This window comes from Staurois parvus, unplaced genomic scaffold (genome assembly GCF_062004578.1).
Source record: "Staurois parvus isolate SC_StPar_1 unplaced genomic scaffold, SC_StPar_1.0 ptg000175l, whole genome shotgun sequence".
Lineage (NCBI taxonomy): Eukaryota > Metazoa > Chordata > Amphibia > Anura > Ranidae > Staurois > Staurois parvus.
This window is the reverse complement of record NW_028317971.1, coordinates 4660957-4685142: the sequence shown is the minus strand read 5'-3', so window position 1 is coordinate 4685142 and position 24186 is coordinate 4660957. Positions and strand designations below refer to the sequence as shown.

The 24186-nt window shown below is 36.9% G+C and overlaps 1 protein-coding gene across 1 annotated transcript in view; it reads right to left on the bottom strand.

The window, feature by feature from the left end:
• PLXNA4 (plexin A4) overlaps window positions 1-24186 on the bottom strand; it is a 925294-nt gene that overhangs the window by 125186 nt on the left and 775922 nt on the right. Inside the window, exons 15-18 of the mRNA XM_089676880.1 lie at window positions 22083-22219; window positions 18404-18571; window positions 9266-9359; window positions 769-1008 (exon numbers count right to left, since the gene is read on the bottom strand). Coding sequence (XP_089533006.1) covers window positions 769-1008; window positions 9266-9359; window positions 18404-18571; window positions 22083-22219 — 639 coding nt within the window. The remainder of the gene's footprint in view (window positions 1-768; window positions 1009-9265; window positions 9360-18403; window positions 18572-22082; window positions 22220-24186) is intronic.

Genomic DNA, 24186 nt, shown 5'->3' with positions numbered 1-24186 from the left:
TAGTTTCTCTTTAAACTCAATTCAAAAAAATATTTTATTTTTTTTGCATTTTCATTTGGATCAGCAGAAAAGTAAATATGGCTCATCAGAAAGTGAACCTTTGAAAATGGCATGCCAATTCAGGTTAATGACTGCAAAACAATGTGTACAATCAACATATTTAAATAGAAATTAAAGGAAGTCTGTCATGACACACCTGTGTGATTGTACTTTCACTTAGACATTTCCTGGGGTAGATTAACTAAAACTTAATTTTCACTGAAACTACCTTTGCTTCAAACAGCTACATGCAAAGAAACGTTTTATTCTTCTAAATTTCACTGCACAAGATTGGGAATTCACAGTGTGTACAGGTTTACGACTTGCTATGGGAGAGACTTGGAAGAGATGATGTGCAGAGAGCGTGGGTGGGGGGCCACCAAAGAAGAGGCAAGGGAACTTTCTGTGCAGTATGATTGCACAAAGCAGGTAGGTACATCATGTTTTTATTTTAAAAAATTATTTACTTTAATATCACTTTAAAATAATTTGGGACCCATTCTGTCTCTAAAACTAGAACATAAGTTTTGGCTGGAGTTCCACTCCAAGCAATGCTGAACTTATGGTATAGTTACATTAGGAAAACTAAGGTATAAAAATGAAAGGAAATTGAACAAAACACTATTTGCAACACATCCAGCCATAAAAGACAGCAACAATTCACAATGTCTCTTGTTGCTGCCATTTATGTTATCCATATAAAAACAAGGCTCTCTTCATTCCATTTACCTTTAATATTATGGGACTTCCAGGTTTCAGCTCCAAGATGCCAGAAGGACTGAATGGCTCAAACACTGGATCTGGATAATATGTAAAATTGGTCTTGTTGAGGACCAAAAGGGCCTGAACATTGTCTAAGATGAATCCGAATTCCTCAGGCCGCTCAGTAGTTTCACCTTGGTTGTTGGAATTAATGGCCACAGCTGGAGCTTGGCATATCATTTCGGTAGAGTTCAATACTGTACAGTTCTATAAAAGGAAAAGCATGGCAGTCACTTTCAGCTGTTAAAACATTTGTAAAACTGTTCAGATGCCTTCAGCATTAATACAGTTAAGTAAGCTTTGCATGTGCTGTAGAAAATATTATGTCACACATATAATTATAATTTCAGAGTATTAGAAATCCTGGTAGCTTATTGCCTTTCTAGTACACTTGGAACAAATACTAGAGTGTAATTAACCTTTTCTTCTTTGCAGTAGTGATGAGGATAATTAATTTTGCATGGAAATATTGAAGCTGAAAAAGGCTATAATATAAATCAAAGGCATTATATGTCCTTACAGCATGACTCAAAGTCTGAAATGCTTCTAACATGAAGATCTTGTTGCATTAGCACGTTTGACAGAGCACTGGAAAAGTCTGTACTATCATGTTACTATGATGAACAGTAGCTGCACAGAGCAGATCTGTTTATATAAAATGAAACTTTGCAGTGGGAAACTATTACTTTTGCTATAATTTATGTGTGGTTTTCCACGTTTCTCTGCAATATAAAAAATGTAGATGGTAATGTAGGCTGCCAACAGTACTATTTCCTGTTTTTTTTTGTTGAAACTCTAGAGACCCCATTTTTCATAAGCAATAATGTTGGTGTCTTGAAAGTCTTGGATGGTGCTGGATGCTGTTATTTAACAGCATAAATTTCTGTGACCAATTAAAAATAATATATTCACCTTTCCTTATAAAAGGAACAATCTTTTCTCTGCACATTCATTTAAAACATACATAAATGAGAAAAAAACTGTTCTGGGTCCTGGTCACCATTATAAGAGATCTACTGTAAAATTACATGATATTGGGCTGAGTGCTAACCTTTTTGACCATGAGCTACAGCACTGCCTGATGTTTGCAATTTAAAAAGAAGCTCATTTATGCTAACAGTATGTCACTAGAGGCATATTTAATCAGCGGTAAACATTCACTGCAGGTGAATTTTGAAACACATGCACCAGGAAGATACATTCACAGTGAATGTTTGGTGTATATCATGTTTACTGCTTTAAAAATAAACAGACTGGGATTCATTTATTAAAGGCAAAAAAGCTGCTCACTTTGCAAGGGAAATTGTGTTTTGCAGGGGAATTTTCCACAGAGCTTAGTGAATGTAATAAAATTTTACTTTGCAAAGAATACCCAATTAGGTGCAAGAAAAAAAAAGGTTTTGCTTGCACATGACTGGATGATGGAAGTCAGCAGAGCTTCACTTCATTTACTAAGCTAAGAGGAAAAACTATCTTGCAAAGTGCAACTTCCTTGGAGACTGAACAGTCTATTCGTCTATAGTAAATCAGCCCCAATATGTCTTTTGCAAGGGCTTTACTATGGGGAAGGAATGTATAATGGCATGTTTATCCAATATATACAAAATAAAGATGTTTCTACAGACATGCTACTTTTTTTGCTACAAGTAAACAAAATTGTGAAACTGTATAATTTGTGTTGAGATCTCTACAATGTAACATTTTAGAGCCAGAAATGTGACGTTTCAATAGTAAACCTTCCCTCATGGTTCAATAATTAGCTTTAAGTGTTAAACTAACTCTGGCTTAAGGTTATCCTGAGGCCTGAATAAAATGTTATGGAAAGTTTAACTGTTAAAGCAAACCTGTGGTCAGGCTTTGGACATTTGAATGTTAACATATTTTAACAAGCAGCAAATTAGCTTTAAAACAAGCCTTCGCTCTCCTCTATGGCTGAAGGCACTGTGTTACAATTAATTCTCAAAGCAACAAAGTCATATTGCTCAACAGTGTAGCTCCTCCTTTTCCCCTACCCTAGAGCACCGGCTCTGTGATTAGAAGCCTGGTCGGGGTCTATGTCATTGCTGCCAGGGGAAGCAGGGGGAGATGAACTGAGCTCATGAAAGAATAATTCAGAGGATTTTAGCACTAATGCTGTTAAATTTGAGGATTAATTGCATCATAGTTCCTGCAGTTATAGAGGTTAGTGAGGGCAAGTTTTAAAGCATGTTGCTAATATGCAAATAATTAAATTCCCTAAGCAATTAAATGTCTTCTCTAGGCACTCTGCCCCCCTTAACTAACCATCATGTTTAGAAAAAAAATGTAAAACTAAAATACTTACCTAAATTTGTGGTCATATGATGCTCCAAGTTCAGAGTCTTCTCTTTTCCTACAGGAAAACTCTTTTTTGAAATCCATATTGCTGTCTGGGTGATGTGTAATAACCTAGCAGCACTTCTGGTAGAGGCACCAGAGAGGGACATGTCAGGTCAATATGTATTCAGTTTGCATATTATGACTGAATTTTACATTGTACCTGGAGTTCTCCTTTAAGAGGGTGGTCAGATCTGTCATTATTCATCAAATTTTAAATCTACGTCTGATAACTGCAATGTAAGTCACTGTTGAACCATCGAAGTGAGTATTTTTCAAGAGTCTGCAAGTTCAATTTAAAATTTTCTTTTTGCAGAAAAATATGTTTTTTTTTTTCAGAAGAAATGTCTTGCGCATGTTTAACAATTCCCCTTTACCTTTTTCCCAAGTGATCTGTCAATCTTATAGAAAAAAAAAAGTCAGTCACAATGCAGTAGCTTGGGGAATAGTCAGATGTCAAAGGCTAGACATGACATGTCTATTGATGTGGTGTTCATGGCATTTGGGGGATCATCCTGAGGTTCACAAATATCATATACACACCAGTAGAGAGAGAAATGGCAAATGTATCTCACTATGTTTCCTTGCTTTGCTCTGGGATAATAAATTCAATCATGGACTTCTATTTGTAGAGCAGATGCTACATGTAACCTGAATGTAATAGGGTTATCACTCCTGGATCACTAAGGTATTACAAGGAACAATGCCCCCCCTCTTGTAACCTGTAACTGCATTAAAGTGCACATACACTTTCCAAACAGGCTATATAGCCATAAATCCATAGTAAAGTCTATTATGGTTATATAATATATAGAGTCAAGTACATTTCGTTATACATTGCACAGATTACTTCTAGAATTGATATCTAATGTATCTAAATATGAATGCCTAGGTAGACATAAAGTCATGCATGCAATCATAATGTATGTCTTCAGGGCATAATATGTATTTTCTTCCAGCTGTAAATGTATGAAATGTTTTCCCTACATTACTCTATTATTCCCTTGTTTGTAGTTCACAATAAGATTGGAAACCGTGGTGTACTTTGTTGTTATTTTACAATATACACTGCAGAACATACAGTTCTATGGCTGATGAAGAGTTTGCAGCTGTAAATTCAAGTGGGCATCAGGACAAGTACCATGTACACATTAAATCTGTAGTCATAGAAAATGTCTGATCAAATCCTTCTCTTAAATATTTATTCACTTGTGTATATACATTCACATACCACATCAAGGACAGGTGATAGCTGGCCAAGATGCTGAAATCAATCCAGGACAAATCACCCTGACCGTAAATTGTTTGGTTCACATGTCAATAGAGTGATAAGGGAGATGTGACATTGTGTGCATTTCAATGACATATATTTCTGTGCTTGCAATTCTGTGCAATGGGCTGAGTGAAAAACACGTCTGCCCAGGTTAGATGGGATATAGTGAAAAGCTAAAGCTGGCCACATGTGGATCAATATTCAGCCAGTTTAGCAGGGACCGGCCGAATCTTGAGCAAAGTATGGGCAATCTGATTGAGAGAAGTCAATCTACCAATCGACCTCTCTTTAACCACCCTATTGGAAAATTTCAACTAGATCAGTGCTGCTGGCTATAGCCTGCAGCACTGATCAGTGTATTCTGACGGTGGGGTAGTCTCAACAGTATCAGATTAAAAAGACACAGCGGGGAGGATTCCCCCATTCACATCAAGTGTGTGGATGGGGTAATTGGGTCAGTTTTTTGCGTTTAACCTGCTGGTTGAACAAGAAAAAACTAACTCATCTCTGGGCAGCTTAGGTCACCTTCCCCATTCAGTTAGCATATTCACTTATTATTTATAACTTAGTTTTAGCTAATTATTATTTAAGAGCTTAAAGCTTGCACTGCATATGGATTTGTTTTCAGCAGTATACATTAAGCAAACACGATTGGTACTTTAAAAATGGAACAATGACACTTTCTTAATAAAAACATATTCATAAGCTATAGCAAATGAATGTAATACTTTAGGCACCAAACACAGCATAGACTATACATTTAGCAGAAGATTATATAGTTCTACAATGTATTTTACATATCCAAAAGGGGGGTTTATGTATACATTTCCACTGGAAACTGGCTACCTATAGATGCCTGTTACCAAGTGGAGATGTAGACTGGAAATTGAATATGCCTTCATGCAGATAAGAAGAATCTCAAGCCATTATCTTTTTGGGCATTAAACTGGAACTGCAAAGGAAAGTGCAGTAGGGTGCACTGACTTGTGAATAGGCCTCTTGTATTATCACTGCTATTGTGCCTCTCATGATATGGTCCTTCAGCAACTAAACCACCATGTCAGTAAGATTTTCTTATCATACTGTATGGACAAATCTTTCAAAAAGTAGGTTACAGGATCAAAATTGAAGAGGGTTAGGTAATCCACTCTGTGCATGTACAGGCAGACATAGATCTCTATGTATAACATTTGGGAAACCCAACCTCTAATAACTGATTTCACCCAACATACTACCCTTATTTGTGTAACATCTAAGATTTGCTAACATTTGGCAATTTACCACTAATGGCTAGCTCAAGTCAACATAGCATGGTATGTTTTATATGTTAATATGTGTTTTGCCTATCATAATTTACCTTTAAGCATATATATATATATATATATATATATATATATATCCCCCCCTACTTTTTTAATTAGCATTGCGCACAGTGTATATTACAAATATATTTAGGAAAATGTTTTTGGTAATTCACTAATATTAGTGTGTAGTTCATCTACAGTTGACAGTGCGGCCTGCTTGTAAAACATGTCAGCTTCCAATAATTATTCTCCTAGTGTGTTCCCGCTTCACTGAGAGCCTTTATTATAAGACCATTCAATAAGATGCAGACCATGTATTCATGTGACAAATTCTATATGTGCTCTTCACTATGTACTAGCTTCTTTCTTGGGAAAATGAAACAAGCTCAAAGAATTGAAACGAATGAGTTGTGACCATAGGAGCAAAGGGCAGACAGAGGCTTTATCTAATATAGTATATCTGCCCTTATATCATAATTCTCCTATTGATTTTCTGTTGGTATGAAAATAATAAGAACTAACTGAAGCAAGCAGCTGGTCCCACATCTACCTCAACAGAGATGCCACATATTGTACTCTGGTTCAATACAGATGTAACACTGTGTACAGAGACATCTTTTACACTGACCTGCATTGATACGTTGATATTAATCTCAAATTCAAACAAACTGTGTTGTGCCTTGTTTAATGTACATTATTTTGCCATAGGAAACAGCTTTCATAAATTGCATATGTGTTCATTATTCTAAATGTTTGGTTTTACTAAACTAAAATGCATTCAGTGCCATGTATGCTTTCTCTGTTTTTTTAAATGTTATATGATATAATTAGATGGGTTTATATTTTAAATTACTTTTTACTTGTTATACAGTACATTATGTGAACGCTTTATTCATTTTCTAAAGGGCCTTGAATTATATTGCCTCATCTCCAACAGTATATTAGGTTTCCCAAAGACAAGTGCACAAAATATGCAGTGACAACTCCAGTAATAATCAAATACAGGAGAGACAGTTCTGTTCATACAAGCTTACAATCTAAGAGATATAGGAAAAAATGAAAGGTAAGTCACTGAGTATGCTACACATGGCAGTGTGTGTCTTGTCAGATGGTGGAATGGAAAGCAAGCCGAGATTAGTAATTTTAGCCTGGTTATGTCCTAAACGATACAGCTGAAAAGAGAAATGGGCGTGATACAAGAAATGCCATCATCCCTATAAGAATACAATGGAAAAACCCTCTTAGCAATGGAACTTTTAAGGCACATATTAAACCAAAAAATTTATAAAGAATTATAATTTAAAAAAACATGTTTTATTTAAACAGTATTGTAAAAGCCATAGAGTTACAAAATATGGCGGTGCATGTATTTGCACTTGATGGGTTTTGAGTCTAATCATACTCTCTTCTTCAGAAGTGCTCCAAAGGCATGACACATAGCCCCAGGTGGGGGCAAATGATGTAAGAAAACCACCAAGATTAAAATCATTAGTCAGGTGAGTGTAGCCGATGACTCCACAATCCTCTCATACCAGAAGTGAAGAAAGAAAAGGACAGAGGAAAACAACCGTCTCTCTATTCATTTTCTGGAGGGGCCCCTCCAAAGCCACCAAGGGGTGACCAAGTGGGATACCTAATCCTTAATATTAGTCTGGGTAGTATAGAGGTACATATGTGTTGGGAGACACTTAATATGGGTAAATGATGACTTGGCATCCAAATCCCAAAACGAAAAACCTTATGGTGTTAAAAGCCAGGTCTGATTAAACAATGTGTCACCATTGCTGCCCAAGCAAATCCCAACACTTATGTACCTCTATACTACCCAGACTAATATTGGGGATTAGGTATCCCACTTGGTTGCCCCTTGGTGGCTTTAGAGGGGCCCCTCCAGGAGACGAATAGAGTCGGTTGTTTTCCTCTGTCCTTTTATTTCTTCACTTCTGGTATGAGAGGATTGTGGAGTCACCGGCTACACTCACCTGACTAATCTTGACTAATCTTGGTGGTTTTCTTACATCATTTGCCCCCGCCTGGGGCTATATGTCATGCCTTTGGAGCACTTCTGCAGAAGAGATTATGATTGGTCTCAAAACGCGTCAAGTGCAAATACATGCATGACTCATTTCCCTTCATCTACAGTAAAACCACATTCAGTGATACAGCCATATTTTGTAACTCTATGCCTTTTACAATGCTGTATAAATAAAACATGGTTTTTTAAATTGTCATTTTTTATAACATTATTTGTTTAATTTGTGCCTTAAAAGTCCTATTGCTAAGAGGGTTTTTCCATTGTATACAATATAGCTGGGTTATTATACCTGAATTCAGACTGTAATTTAATTTCATAAGAACGCTATAAAAATTCAACTTCTGGGCTGACTTCACTAAGCACAAAAAAGAAAAAGGAAAAAAAAGAAAGCAGAGAATATATTCAGTAGAATTACATAATCAGGAACATAGAGGGGGTATACTAATCCTTAAATTTTGGACATAAATCTTGACATCTGCCATGAACTTAAAATCTGAAGTCTCAGGATTAAACCACCCATCCAAGGGTGGCAATGATTTAATATCAAGATATATCCATGTCATTTACTTACTCATAGGCCACTACCAGCATGACATGGAGCTTAAACTGATAAATATATGGCAATATATAAAAATCACTCCTTTTTTTCCCAAGAAATATGTATCTCTAAACAGCAGCAGTTTTGTCTTATAGGTTATTTCCTGATTTTTGCATTTACTGAAAAGATTGATTGCTAGGCATTACTAGGAAAAAAAGCTGAAAGAAAGGACAAGCATTACATTAAAATGTTTCAACAACTAAAAGGACAAAGGGCATCCAAAATATGAACAAACGAATTCACATGCATACTGGGGCCAAGTATATAGCTGTAGAACACTTTTTGCAAGTGATAGCAGGATATCATATTTTTAGTGACAGCTATATTTTCCTTACGGTGTGAAGTACTTGGCATCATTTTATTCTCTGTACATAAAACATTCAGAGCTGGCATTCATGCTAGTGACTTAGAAAACTTTTTTTGAAATGTTGACAATTTCGCTTATTTTTAAAAATGTTTTAAAGTGAAATATTCACAACATTCTGTATAGTATAGTTTTAACTCCACATACCTTAATAAAAAAGAGGATTTAGCATTAGGCAGATATTTGGATTTAAGTGCACATTATCAGTGATTTTCTTTGGGCACAAAGGACTAGTAGGGAGTGAATTTGGTCCTGTTTTGATGACTGTGGCATTAGCAGTGAGCATCTGCTTCTTATCACTAAACTACCTTACGGCCTCTGTCCCTAGCTACTTAAAAGGTAAATACACATGTGCTCTTTTTATGTCAGGATAATCAATGACAATGAATTTTCCATTTCATGGTGGTACTTTGAAGATAATGCTCACTTAGAGAATTATATACAGCTAGTCCTATTCTGCATAGCTAACGTAAGTGACAGTAGAGGGTACCAGATGATCAGGTAAAATGATAATATTACAATAACAAGTACTTACATTAATGTGTTCTTTTCCATTAAGCTTGGCTCTTATTCGAGGGTTTCTTATAATATCCAGGTTCATCCCCCACACTGATATTGGAGTATTCCCACTGTAAAAGAAGTTTTGAGAAGAATCTTCAGTGTAAGAATATCGCCAATGTTCATTTTAAAGCTACATACACCAGCTGACATTAACCCTGAACCTCCTTCTACTCATATATACCATCAGTCGACATTTCTTTGTCTTTTACCTAGTCCTGGGAGGTAGATCTTCATTCTTCATAGCCCATGTGACATCATAACAGAGGCTAAAAAATACTGCAGCCTTTGACACACCCTATGTAATTTCCTACAGAAGTATGCTTTCTGCAGAAGTGCATTTCTGTTCCTCAAGATTGTATATGTAGACGGGTTCTGGGTATGTGGAAGTTACTGTGTATGTAGGTGGTAACAAGGGAACAGATAACTCCCTTGTCCTTGAAGGGATACATACACTACCAGCATAACATAATATATTCAACAGTGCTGTGCAGTATAATGTATACTAAATGTAAATTACATCAAACCTTATACCTACAACATTACTGAAAATCTCAATCCAAAAAAAAGAGCTTTCCAAATCCACTTGTTTTTTTGACAAATAAAATGACTAAGCAAAAGTCCTTCAAATATTAACGAGTATGTCCTTTATTATTTTCTATCCACTTGTGCTGAAATTACTGCTGAATTCCTTCAAAAACTGCGTGCAAGCGTACATTTATATGCCATCCACGTCCATCATGGAAGTGCGGATGGCATTGAATTGGCTTATGGTCGAGAATACGTACACTTGCATACAGTTTTTGAAAAAACCTCAGCAGCTTCCTATACACTTTCATTGGGAGATTTCTGAGCATGGAGATGGATTGGAGTATACCTGCATGAAGTGAAGGTAAACATCATTCCTGGCACACCAGACCTGACTTAAATAGAAAATGCATTTGACCTGATGATTTTTGGGTCAAACTAAAAGGTGAGAGCACTGGCACATTAGTGAAAGGTTTTGCACATTAAAGAGTTAAAGTGACACATGTACACATTCACAGAAAGGATACAGTAAGTTCAGCAAAAGTGGATGGAAAATAATAATGGACATATACTTTAATATTTGAAGAACTTTTACTTATTCATTTTATTTACTAAAAACAATGTATTGGATGCACAAGATTATATGATTTGTGTTATTATGCAAGTGGATTTTGGAAGCACTTTTTGGGGGATTGAAGATAAAAGGTTTGTTGTGATTTAGTATACATTTTCCTGTGTGGCACTGTTGAATACATTATGTTATGTTGGTCACAGGTGGGAACACATAGATGGTCTGCAGTGCCATTTAAATGATTAACCAGCTATCTAACTTTTTTTATAAGGTGTGGGGTTTAAGATTTTTTGGGGGTTTTATTTTTGTGTACTCACACCATTGTGATTGTTCCTTAGGATTTTTTGATTGGGTTTAGTCACACTGCTAGCATTGTTGTGTCCTCCGGACACAGTGGAACACCGATCGTCGGACGGGACCTCTGTGAGAGGTCCCGATCATGTGATCACTGATTGGCCAATCAGTGATCACATGCAGAGTAGTAAGCAAGATGTCACTTGTGACATCATTGCTTACTACCTGTGAAATCTGTGAATGATCACAGAGGTCACATGCTACAAGGCTATTCACAACAGTCTTGTACCATGTGACAAGCTGTGACCAATCACAGCTCACTCAGTAGTTCTCCATGGCTGCAAGAATGCAGCTAGAGAGAAGGAGAAATTATTGCATTTACAGCCTTTATGGGTGTAAAAGCAATCAGTGTAACAAAAAAAGAAAATTATATTCATCACCCCCCACAAGTAGTACAGTGTCACCATGGTGACACTGTACTGCTAGGGTTACAGTATGTAAAAATAAAAAATAATAATATACAAAATTTAAAAATAATATACAAAATTTAAAAATAAATGTAAAAAAAAATGTTTCAAAATTATAATTTTTGGTTATAAACTAATTTGGGTTATTTTATTTTACTAAAAATATAACAGAATACATTTTGGCCAAGATTTATGATGAAATACTATTTATTTGCAAAATTGTATAAGAAAAACACTTTTTTTCAAAATTTTTGGACTTTTTCATTTACATAGCAAAATAATTAAAAATCCCAGTGGTGAATAAATACCACCAAAATAAAGCTTTATCTGTCTCAAACAAATGCTCAAAAATTCATATGGGTACAGTGTTGCATGACCGCGCAATTGTCATTCAAACTGTGATAGCACCGAAAGCTGAAAATTGGCCTGGACAGGAAGGGGGTAAAAGTGTCCGGACTGGAAGTGGTTAACATATGATGCATGGCATTTAATAGGAAAGCAGTGTATTACAATTCCATCATACATTTAGAGAAAGAAAAAAGTCTCAGATCACAGGGGCTTGATGCATCTATACAAAAACTTCTGGTCTTGATATTATTAGACTGGCAGCAGGCGTTTCATCTATTAAACTATGCTATTTTTTTTTTAGCAGGGTATATAATGTATAGAGGGGACTGCAAAGAAATATTTCATTCTCTTATTTAGAAACCAAGTGCCAAGAAGACATGACTAGGATACAAAAGCTGTTCTTTTCCTAATACTATATTTTTTTGTGATATACTGCAGTGAGCATATTGGTTTTATTCTGTGCATGTTTAGAATAAAACCATGTACATGTAACCAATATTCAGGAAGATAAAACATTTGAAATCTGACTGGGTAATTTAAGAATCAAAATAATTTAAGGGTCCAGTGTACTGGGTTTTACTCTGTTAGCAAATTGGTCTATGCAACGGAATGCTGGTGAACAAGACTGGGGAATCAGTGTTTTCCCATTTTAATTGTTACATTAGTACAGTTCTGTGTGCTAACCAATATTATAGGTGTTTTCTGCTATTTGTTCATTATTTAATTCTACCTAAATATAAAACACATCCTGCTAAATCCAATATTCACTAAGCCAACACAACTATGTTTGGAGAATTGTAAAGAAAATCAGTTTTATAAATGCAAAACATGTTTAAAAGTACCTCTTCAAATGTACAGACTGTACTTTCTTTGAAGACTTCATTTCGCGCAATGAAATGTGATTTTTCTCACATGTTAGATCAATCAAGTGTGTTTCTGCTGCTTGATTACATTTAGCAAGGAATAGGTAAACTAGCCAAGAGCTCAGGACTGTTTAATTAAATGAGAGCATATGAATCATATTTAGCATTTAATTGTATTATTTTTGCTTGCACATGTTCTCCTCAGGAATATGATACAAAGGGTTTAATTATATTAAAATAAGGAACTTGTTTAATGTTCAAATACTAGCATGCCACGTTTAGATAAATGGGGTTGTAAATGCTGCAACTGTAATTGAAACCCTAAGATAAATATTCAATGACCCTTCAACCCTAATGCCCATAGTATATGATAGAAAAAGGCTAACAGTATAGATCTGTGGCCTCCAAACTGTAGCTCGGGGGCCAGATGCGGCCCTTTGCTTGCTTTAATATGGCCCTTGGGGCACTATTTTAATCCACTGATACCACCAATGGGGCATAATTCGCCCCACTGACATCAATGAAGGGGCAGAATTCCTCCCAATGACACCAAAGATGGGGCACAATTCCTCACAATGATACCAACAATGGGGCCCAATGACACCAATGGTGGGGCACAATTCATCCCACTGACACCAACAATGGGGAGCTATTCCTCTCACTGACACCAAAGAAGGGACAATGTTTCCCAATGATGTTGGGACCTTTACTACTCCCAGTGGCCTAGTCCGCCCCCCCCCCCTTTAGATCTAAAGGATATCAAATTGTCCCTTTGTTTAGAAAGTTTGGAGACCCCTGATATAGATCATTGCAACAAATGTCAAGGTGTCAATGAAAGCCCTGTCAAACCATATAAGTAAAGTTCAGGGGCAGCTGGTATGCATAACAGTAATCATAAATCACTTTATGTTTGCTATTTTTGCTATTGTGACTAATATTATTATTAGTGTCACTGCTTAGGCCTCATGCACACTGAGAGTTTAGTCCCAGTGCATGAAACTCCGGTGTTTAGGTGCTAGTGGTAGGAACAGGTACACCACCTGACCCCACTGCCAGAGGTTCTGCTTTAAGCCTTAGTCCCCCACTCCCTGTTAAGGATTGGCATCTTTGGGAAACAGGTACCCGAATTTGACAGGTACCCGCTCCCACTTCCACTGCGATAACCTAAGGTAACTGGAAGTGGAAGTTGTCCTCCCTCCCCCCGTAGTTTCTGGGACACGTGACAGGCCCCAGAAGACTACCGGACCATTCACAAAGTGCAGCCCTACTCACACATGGGCAGTGGACACTTGGCTGTGAAGCTGCAAGCTGTCATAACTGGGTACCCACAGTGAAGATGCTGGTGCTGGGGAATGCCGTGGTGAAACCAGCCATGGTGAGGACACCGCTGGACCGAGGGGCAGGTAAGTGTCTGTATTTTAAAAGTCAGCAGCTACAGTTTTTGTAGCTGCTGACTTTTATTTGTTTTTATTCAACTGGAACTCCGCTTTAAGACCACTTGAGTAAATAGAAAAGATTATATTAAGACCTTTGCTGTTATGTTTTCCTGCAAGTGTATTAGTTCAAGGCACACTGTGGTGAGATGCAGAGCAATTGATTTTGAGTTACTGTACACTTTGCAAAGTTAATGTTCACGTAACAATGTTCACTAGGCTAAGTGAGTAAAGATAAGCTGTATTGACTTTCATCAACCAATCATGTGCTAACAAAAAAAAAGATTTTTCTTTTTTTTAATTTCCCTTGTACATTATTAGGTTTACACAAGGTAACCCATTTAACTATCATTTACTTTGCAAAGTGCTTGTTCACATATATGTGGATTGGATGTGGTTTGAACCGCATCCAATCCACATGACATGAAAAAACATTGCTTTCTATGGTGCCTGTTCACATATGTTCAGTGCACTGGTGGTGCAGGGTCAGTGTGGTTTTAAAAAGGATCATGCCCGATTTCTGAGCAGTGCGGATTACAGGCCATTGACGTCTTTGGGAACCATTTCTAAACCACATATGTGTGAACAAGATAAAATCGTCAACCTGTGAACAACTACTGTATCAATTAGCTGTGAAACCTAAGCTTCAATCCGCACCATACGTGTGTGAATCAGCTCTGTAGGTACAGTTTTCAAGTGAACATTCACCTTGCTAAGTAAGCAACTTCTATATCTTTAGTAAATCAACTCCACTATCACAGCAAAGTATAATAACGTAATGGTATATTTTGTAAACAAACTCCATTTTAACAAAAAATGAATCGCACATTGCTTTATATATTTTCAAAAAGCCTCTGGTTCTGTGAAGTCTTCTACCTGGCAGCCCCTTCCAGGATATAATTGCACTGAAGAACATGGAATCTCCTGCTCATAAACTGTTCTACAGCCTCCAGATAAAATGATATAAGCAGATTCCTAGATTCTGTTCTTGGCGAATAAAGCACTAATTGGAAGGATTTGTAGAGGTGTCAGCTGTTTTACCCAAGTCACATATTTCTCTGCTTAGATGTTCAGTTTGGCATGCAACGTTAAATACCTCTTTTAGTTTATTTTGGTTTGTAAGGGAGAGAAATGACAGGTACAAAAAACTAGGCTTCAAACAAGCTGTGTGAAACATCATAGAGCCTGTATAATAAACCCTTTTTCTATGTTCTTTCATGCTTAACTCCTCAAAGGTCTCTATATATGGTGCCAGCGTTATTTAGGTTACCAGCATCTGATTTTGAATTAACAAGTGATCAGCATGAAAATGCGAGACATGACAACTTAATGGGTATAAATATGTTTTGGAATCCTCACGGGACCATATGTTTTAAATGGCTGGAAAAATGCAGAACCAACTCAATACTAAACAATTACATAGTGAAAATTGATTATATGTGAAGAATGATAAAAATATGGTCCTAGCAATAGTCATTACCAAAACCTGCTAGAGGGAGTGTCACTAATCTGTAGGATTACCTTTTCTGCTCAGTCTGAGATAGTTGAAAGATTTAGAAATAATAACGAGACAATAAAAGCCCAGCTAAACTTTTAGTTTAAATGAGCTAAATGCATTCCAGGTACATCAAATCAAAAGGTATGGAAGGTAATACTGTTCACTTTCTTTCCAATGTAGAGACAGCAGAAAAGCTTGGCACCATCAGACTGTAGAGATGGATTCTTGCTCTCTGGAATCAGTGGTCTTCCTGCAGAGATATAACACACCGAGCCCCCCCCCCAGCACTGCGCTGAGTCAGAGCTTGAGCTTTCCAGTCAGTGAAGGCACCTCCTTTTTAACAACCCATGATGTTACTGCCCTATTTACTGACATGGCTGGGAATTCCCACCCATGTAAGCAAAGGAGCCAGGAATAGTTGGAGAAAATGCTTTGCAGATCCCCCCCATATTTCATACTATGTGTCGAAGGTCAGATGTTTTTTTCTTCTCTAAGCAGGTCAGAGCACATTGGACTTCATGAATGACATGAATCCGCATCACTGGACAATGTGATTGACAATGGATGTACACTGTGGGATATTTTTGTTTTTTCTTTTTAATTAAAAGATTTTTCATTGTGTTAGGGTGTTTATTTAAAAACATTTTTTTGTGTGTGAATGTAGGGGTACTATGGACCCCTTACTCATTCACGTAGGAAGGGTTGGTATCTGTGTGCCTTTTACTGTTAAAGAGGATTTTTAAAGTCTGTTAAGCCCTCTTCTCATAGACCTCCAAAATCACTGGGCCAGGGTTGTGGAGAAGAGGTCCTTGTCCTCGTCAACATGAGGGATCCCCAGGCAAGGTACCACGCCATGTTGAGGGCACGTGGAGGAGGGGTGAAAACTCACCCCCCTTTCCTGGCCTTCCAGGCTGTATTCTTGGACAAGAGTCAGTTGTGTTTTTTGGGGGGAATCTTACACTTTTCTTTCTAGATTTTTTCCTCGGGCTCCCCCTAAAACTCATACCAGGCCCTGAATTTGGGAGCCTCACACCATTTTATTGTGTGTGTGTGGAGTCCCCCTTAAAATTCATACTACACCTGAGGTGCCTTTTTTGTGTGTGTGGGGGACCCATAAACATCTATACCAGACCCTCATCTAGAATAATTTTTAGGTATGGATGCAACTGCTCATATTACCAACAGAACAAAACATACAGGGGATGTAGTTTTGCTGGCAATTTAAGCGCACTTTTTTTGTAAATGTTAATTCTGCTGTATTAGATTGTACAGAGTGTATAGATTTGCCCCTTCACAGGCAAGTTCAGGGTATCACCCAGTGATGCTAATTTAATCTTACCTGCCAAACAGAGTTTTTTTTAAAAAAAATGTGCTTTAGTCCATGTCGCTCAGACCCCCAGCCCCCATGTCATTTGCTTGACAATCCCTCACCTATTAGCCTAGAAAATGTCCACTACTGTTTTAACATACAGCTCCCTTTGACCTCAATGGGGTTTAGATTTGACACCCAAGCTTTAGTAAGGTTCTCTGATCCTGCCTCCAACTAAACTCAGGTATGTTCATCTTATCCTTGCCAATCAGTAGCAAGCATGAGTTTTGTTGGATGCCGAGCTATGGTTGTGACATAGCAGAGTGTGAGTCAGACCTCTGGAAAGTGACTGCTGCTTCCACAGAAAGCAAGGGCCCATCTCTACAGTATAATGGCAGGGAACAAGCGTTTCTTCTCACATTGTGACTGTTTTCTAAAGTAAACAAACTGTATTTGACATGTATTTAGCTGATTTAAATGAAAAGTTTAATTGGCCTTTACGGAAAAGGACTGAAAATGAGGTAAGTCTATTTTGAACACGAGCACAGTGATTGCACCCAAGACCTACAGTTATGCATAAGAACAAAGGACATCCAGTGGAACAAATGTCTTAAAATACTGCATTTTTCAGTCATTTATTATAGTTTCCTTCTGGCTATGTGCATTGAGTGAGTCCTCAAAGAATACACATCATAATTTGACTGTCTTAAGCACAAAGGAAAAAAAGTACATTGGCATTTGTAACGAGACATATCCAAGTCTGCAAGCTATATAAATATCTATAGGATAAATAGATAGTTAAAATATGATTTTAAATGTATTTATTAAAACTCTGTTAACCTGATTTTTTCAGTTTATTCTTTAGATTTCTTTGGCCTATATGATATAGAACTTCTATAAATTCAGCCTATACATACATATGAAGCAAGTCTAAGCCAAATGATAAGATATAAAGGAGCTGTCACCTAGTCTATTGATCAGACTGCTTCTAACTTCATCTTGTGTCTTTACAAGACAAGTGAACAGGTTTAATGAGCAGTGGAGCTGAGAAAGGTCAACGGTATTATCGTGTGCACACTCCATAATTTGAATATGTAGCTTCAATGATGACCAGCTATGAAATAATTCTAAGAAATATTGTTCAAGCTTTAAACTCTGCAGTTTCATTATTAACAAGTCTGTAATAATAATAATAACAATAATTTAGCTGCAAATTATGTACTTCTAGTGGATGTACAGTTAAAGTGATTCTAAAAGCTTCTTTTTTTTTTTAATAAGAAACATTTCTATACTCACCTGTTGTGTGCAGTAGTTTTGCAGAGAGCAGACCGGAACCTCTTTTTCCCTACTGGCGCTCCTGGTCCCTCATTCCTGTCGGGTACCCCCACAGCAAGCAGCTTGTTGTGGGGGCACTCACTGCTCCATGTGTCCATTCATACACACGGAGCCATGGCTCAGGCCCGCCCTGCCCCTTCTCTCTTTTCATTGGCTCACAGGCTGTAATTGACAGCAGTGGGACCCAGCTCCCGCTTCTGTCTCAGCCAATGAGGAGAGGGAATCCCGGGAATGCCGAGACTCCAGTGCACATCACTGGATCAAGAGGGGGCTTAGATGAGTATTGGGGGGCTGGGCTGAGATGCTGCACAGAGGTTTTTTACCTTCATGCATAGAATGCATAAAGGTAAAAAGCCTTGAGCCTTTAGAACCACTTTAGGTATATTTTATAGAAAATACTGAACACACAATATATGGTATTTTATTAACCTACAGATCTGTCTGTAGATTGCAGTGGTCTATACAATACCTGAAAATGCTCCACTCTGGCTCAAGTTTGATAACTCTAGGATCCTCCACATACTCAAATGTTAACTCCTGAGGAATTTTGGCTTTGTCAATCTGAACAGTCACTTTCACCTTCTCCAATCCTTCAAGGGAAGCTGTGGTGTTACAGAATATCTCATTCGCTGTTCTCCTGTAACAAAGATGGTAAATATCATGGCTAAACATGCAGCACACAATAACTCAAAAAACACATGTATATATCATATACTGTACATATGCTTGTCCATGTATTAAAGATGCATCAACCACAAATACACAGAACTGCATTGCAACACTAAACTCTGAAAGTATAGCATTTTTATATCTTACATCCAGACACCATCTGAAATGCATAGAGTAAAGGCTATATATTTTGATTTATGAAACTTTGTGTAAAATGAAAAAAAATTTCATTTTTCAACATTAACCACATCCCACCTGGCCTATAGCAAATTGACTGCTGGGAGGGGATTTCCTCATTCGGGATGGATATCATATGACGTCCTCTCGGAATGCTCTACATTGTGGCTGCAATCTGTCACCAACTGTGTCCACTGGACACAGCCAATGACTAAGCTGTGATTGGTCACAGTGATCACATGGTACAGATAGGCTACTCACAGCCAAACAAATTGTAAAAGTAATAAAAAAAAAATAGAAAAAAAATTGGAAAAAATAGAAAAAAAAATATTAAAACATTTTTTGTGTGTCCCTCATCACGGCCACACCAGTTATATGATGACATTGTACTGCACTGGTGACGGTATGTAAAAAAAGTTTTTAATTTCTTCTTTTTCCAAAAATGATGACAAAAAAATTACAACTTCAAAAAACTCGCCATGCCTCTTACTAAACACCTTGGACTGTCTATTTTCCAAAAAGGGGTCAATTGAGGGATATCTGTACTGTCCTGACATTTTTGGGCCATAGTTTGGACTCTGGTTTGGGTTATTTTCACCAAAGAAATGTAGCAGAATACATTTTAGCCTAAATTTATGAAGAACAGTTATATATTTGAAAACATTTATAAATTTAGTTTTTTTTTTAGCAAAAAATAAAAAACCATGTGGTGATTAAATACCACCAAAAGAAAGCTCTATTTGTGTGAAAAAATTATAAAAACTTAGTTTCGGTACAGTATTGTATGACAACGTAATTGCCATTCAAAGTGTGACAGTGCAGAAAGCTGAAAATTAACCTGGGCAAAAAAGGGGGTAAAAGTGCTCGGTATTGAAGTGATTAAAGTTGGGTTGGCAAGCTTTTGTAAAAATGTGACACCTTTCAAGTATTATCCACCTAGGTGAGTTTAGATATACTTTCTCACCTACAGAGCATAAGCACCACAGATCAGTAGGTCTCCAAACTTTCTGAAAAAATCAGGGGATAGTTTTGGCTATTTTGGTAATTGTATATAGTTACATAATTGGCAAGGTTGAATAAAGACACTGGCCCATCCAGTTCAACCTGACACAGTGGAGGGAATTTAAAAAAACTGGAGCACTCAGAATCTGGTGCAGCTGTGCATGGTAGCCAATAAGCTTCTAACTTCAGTATGTGGTATCTTGCGAGCTACTATGGTACAAAAAATATTAAACTAAGCTTCTAACTTCAGCTTGTTCAATTAAGCCTTGAGAAAAAAAAAACCTGGCAGCTCATTGGTTTTCATGCAGAACTGCACCAGATTTTGCACACTCCAGTTTTAGTAAATCCCCCACAGAGTGTGTATGTGAGACTACTGTTTGCCATAGCCCTGTACATCTTCTGAACATACCAATTGCATATGCAACATACAATTTTTATTGCTTCAAAAAACATAAAAATGCATTAATTTGTGTTGCATTAAGGCAGCCTACTTAGGTAGGTGTATCCCCTGAGGACGTGCTGGTGCACAAAAACGCATAGGTTGGGGCCTTACATGCTGAAGTCACGCCGCTGTATCCATGGTTTAGAAAGGTGCCAATCCTTAGTAAGTCTGACTGCTGTTTTATGTTTTATCCACGTGGACTATTTGTTTTATTAATACTTTACTTTATCTAGTTCTTAATAAATTTACTACACTATAAAATGAATTCTGGGCTCCGTGTGGTGAGCTACTTTTCATAGGATCGCTGGCTGTTTGTGGGAGAATCAGGAAAGATGAGAGATCTTCGGAGGTTGTAACACACATTGGGCGCAATTACATATTGTATTCTGGTGACGACATAGTTGTGGTGGATTCACTCAAGGAGATTTTACTGTTTGACCATCTGCACAGATGAATTGTTATATATGAAGAGTTTATTTTTGATTCTTAGACTTTGTTTTTGGACTGAGCACTTCGTCTTTATCACTAATGGTTTTATTCACTTTATGGTGGCTTTATTTTTTTTTTGTTTTTTTAGGTTGTTTTTTTCACTGATGAATTTACTGAATTAATTTATTTATATGTGAATTTATGTATACTGATATTTATATTTCATATGCACTTTATATAAGCACTGCACTTATCCACTTTATTTACAATTTTTCTTGCTTCAATACTTTCAGCTACTGAACAAAAAAACTTAAAAATGCATTAATCTGTGTTGCATTAAGACAGCCTACTTATTTTGAATTGGCTACCAATGAGGCACAATGCAGCCAAAAATGGCTATGACCCATTTTATTGCAACACACTAAATGTGCGTTGTGGTATGATGCAATGTGGGTGCATTGCCTGCTACGGTATTAATGGATTGGTATCATCATCCAAAATAAAGACCACTGAAAGATTTCAAGGCAGTCTTGCTATCGTGCGGTAAAAACATTTGCTTTACTGCACATTATGGCAACAGACAGATCTGAATAGGGTCAAAGAGAAACTGACTAGTGTCATGATCAGGTCTTGGTAAATGCTGCATTTCAAAGAGAGATACATAATTTGATAACTTTAAAAGGCAGTACCATATACTGTAATACTGGAGAGAAACTGAAACTCCCGTTTTTACACAGCAAGCCATTTATACCATCTTTATTCCACTATGAACATACATACAGTATCCATTTATATACTACAGTAAATATGCCTAAGGCTGAAAAGATTGCCGTATGCCTTTCATAATGACTGCATCCACCTTTTTTTCACTTTAGGTATTTAGGTCCACTTCTCTTCAAGGCTAATCTAAAGAGCTATCATAAATACCAAAGAAGAAAAAAATAAGTTTAATCCTATTACTGGTTTCCTTTTTTATCATACAAATGGGAACAAGATAATTTTGTGCAGATTTAAAGCACTTTGTGAAATAGCCTGTAACCTTAATCTGAATATATTATGTATGCTTCATAATATATTCTCAAGAAAAACTGCATTAAAAGAACATTATCTGACAAATCATAAAACTACTGAATACTAATACATTCAGTATGTGACTGTCTCATGTCACTGCTTTAATCTTGCAAATCACTTGCACAAATGCAGATCATTATGAAACAGTTTTGATGTTTTATACACACAGTTATATAACCAAATTTTATTTTACTCTTGTGGTTTAATTTTACTATGCTCAATAAATAATGCAAAGAATAAAAAATGAACATGTGTCTAATCTGAGCACCACAGATTAACCATGGTCACAGTAAAAACAGAAGTGATATATGATTATGCAATGCAAACAGTCAACGTTAAATGAAAAAGGTAATATTACCTGTCAAAAACGCATGGCTGTCCCCCAAACATCACTTTCACACTACTTCCTGCACTTAAGTTTGTTCCAGTGATAGTCACTTGTGTCCCTCCGGAGACGGGTCCTTGGGTTGGCTCTAACTTTGACAAAGCCAACGTCTGTAAAAAGAAAATAAGTTATTTTATTAATTGATGTTTGCAGTTGGAAATGGATTATAAGGGGGATGTAGTAAGAGTAGGCAGAATCTGGAGCAGCTTTGCAATGGCAATCAGCTTCTATCTTTTATTTTCAAAGTTTAAATTAAGAAGCTAAAGATCAAAGCTGGTTGGTTACTATGAACAACTGCTCCAGATTCTGGCTGCTTCAGTTTTACCAAATTTCCCTCCTCTGTATCTATATAATATTACATAATTAAGAGTTTTATATATTTTAGAAGTTTTATATATATACTGTATATACGAGGGGCGTTCAAGTCAAACCAGGCCTTTTCATGTTACTGGTATAAAAAGAGATGCTAGCATAGCATTACTACACACAGTAGTCAGTGGCAAGTGTGTCCTATTACTGATAGGCGGACCAGCCCAGAGACCGTTAATCAAGATGGCAAACAACAGTGTTAGTGCGTTCATCTAGCAGCGTGTGGTTATAAAGTTTCTTGTGAACGAAGGCATAAACCTGCAGATACCTAAAGGACACTTCAAGCACAGTATGGTAATGAGACACTCGACCATAGTAAGATATTTGAATGGTGTAAATGTTTCAAAGATAGCCATACGTGCGTCAGTGACAATCCCGACCATGGTGGTTCCCATCCCACAGCAGTCATTCCTGTGAACATTCAGCGCGTGGATTGCCTGGATAACCAACACATAACCTGTAGTGAAATTGGACCCCTAAAAGAATTCCTCAGAGGTCAGAATTTCAGCACTGCTGACGAAGTGACGCAGGCTGTCCTAGGATGGTTCAGGCGTACTGACAAATCTTTCTATGCCAAAGCTTTCCAGACATTAGTTAAATACTGGGATAAGTGTATAAATGTAGCAGGGGAGTATGTTGAAAAATAAATGCAGTTTCCACTTTTTTTTTTTTTTTACTTTAATTTCTTTTCATTTAATGAAGCTAACTATATTTATAGTTCCCTTTCTCCTTATTTTTAAACAGTTCTCTGTTTTACTTATGTAGTTGCAGGAGGACCTCTACTATGAGAACTTTACTGAAACGTATGGATACTGAATACTCAGCACTGAATACAATTTCATTGTATGATCTGTGGTTGTATAATGAGAATATATTTTTGAAACCTTGAATTGGATCCTTGAAGAGTAAATTGCAGCTGGAGTTTCAGTGTGCAGCATTTCTTTATAAAAGGGAAGACAGTAGCAGGTATCGGTTCCACCTACTCAACAATAGTAGAGTAGTCATTAGAGTCACTATGCTTAGCATTACAAGTACCATTTAGTCAGTGTGGTCTAAAGCTAGTCATAGACATTAGAACTCAGCATGCACCAATGATTACACCTTCTCATAATATCTCCTGGGCAATTTTCTCCCATGTACAAGAGCACTCTATTCACATTTATATAAGCACTTTTGTTTAGGGTAATGGAAGAAGGAGAGAGCGCTGAGTACAGCCAGAGCTGGGAAAAATAACAGTAACTGGGCCAAATTTTCTAACCCATCAAATCAGTTTGTCCCCCAAGAACACTCACTCTGGGCTGCTGTTTGAAGTGTATTGCTGTCTAATTTAACTAAAATCGGCAGAATCAGGAGGCTATCATCTAATGTCTATGGTCATCTTTAGGCTAGCCATTGATAAGAGTTGAGACCATCTTCTGATTAAACAGAGGTATAAACAGCAAAAGTCTGTTCCCTTATCTATATAGAAAAGGCACAAATTGAATGGAAAATCTCTAATGTGTTAAGCAAGATGTAATTCAGCCAACCAGTTACTTATTTCACTCCATCTCTCAGTATTCCTGCAGTCTATATAAAACATTCTAATTATATAAAATTCATTGCAGCAGAAATTGCATTCCTACCTTGAGGCCTTCTGAAAGCAAAGCTTAATTTGACTCTAGGAAAATGATATAGAACTTATATTTAGATGAACCAAGTAAAATTTCTA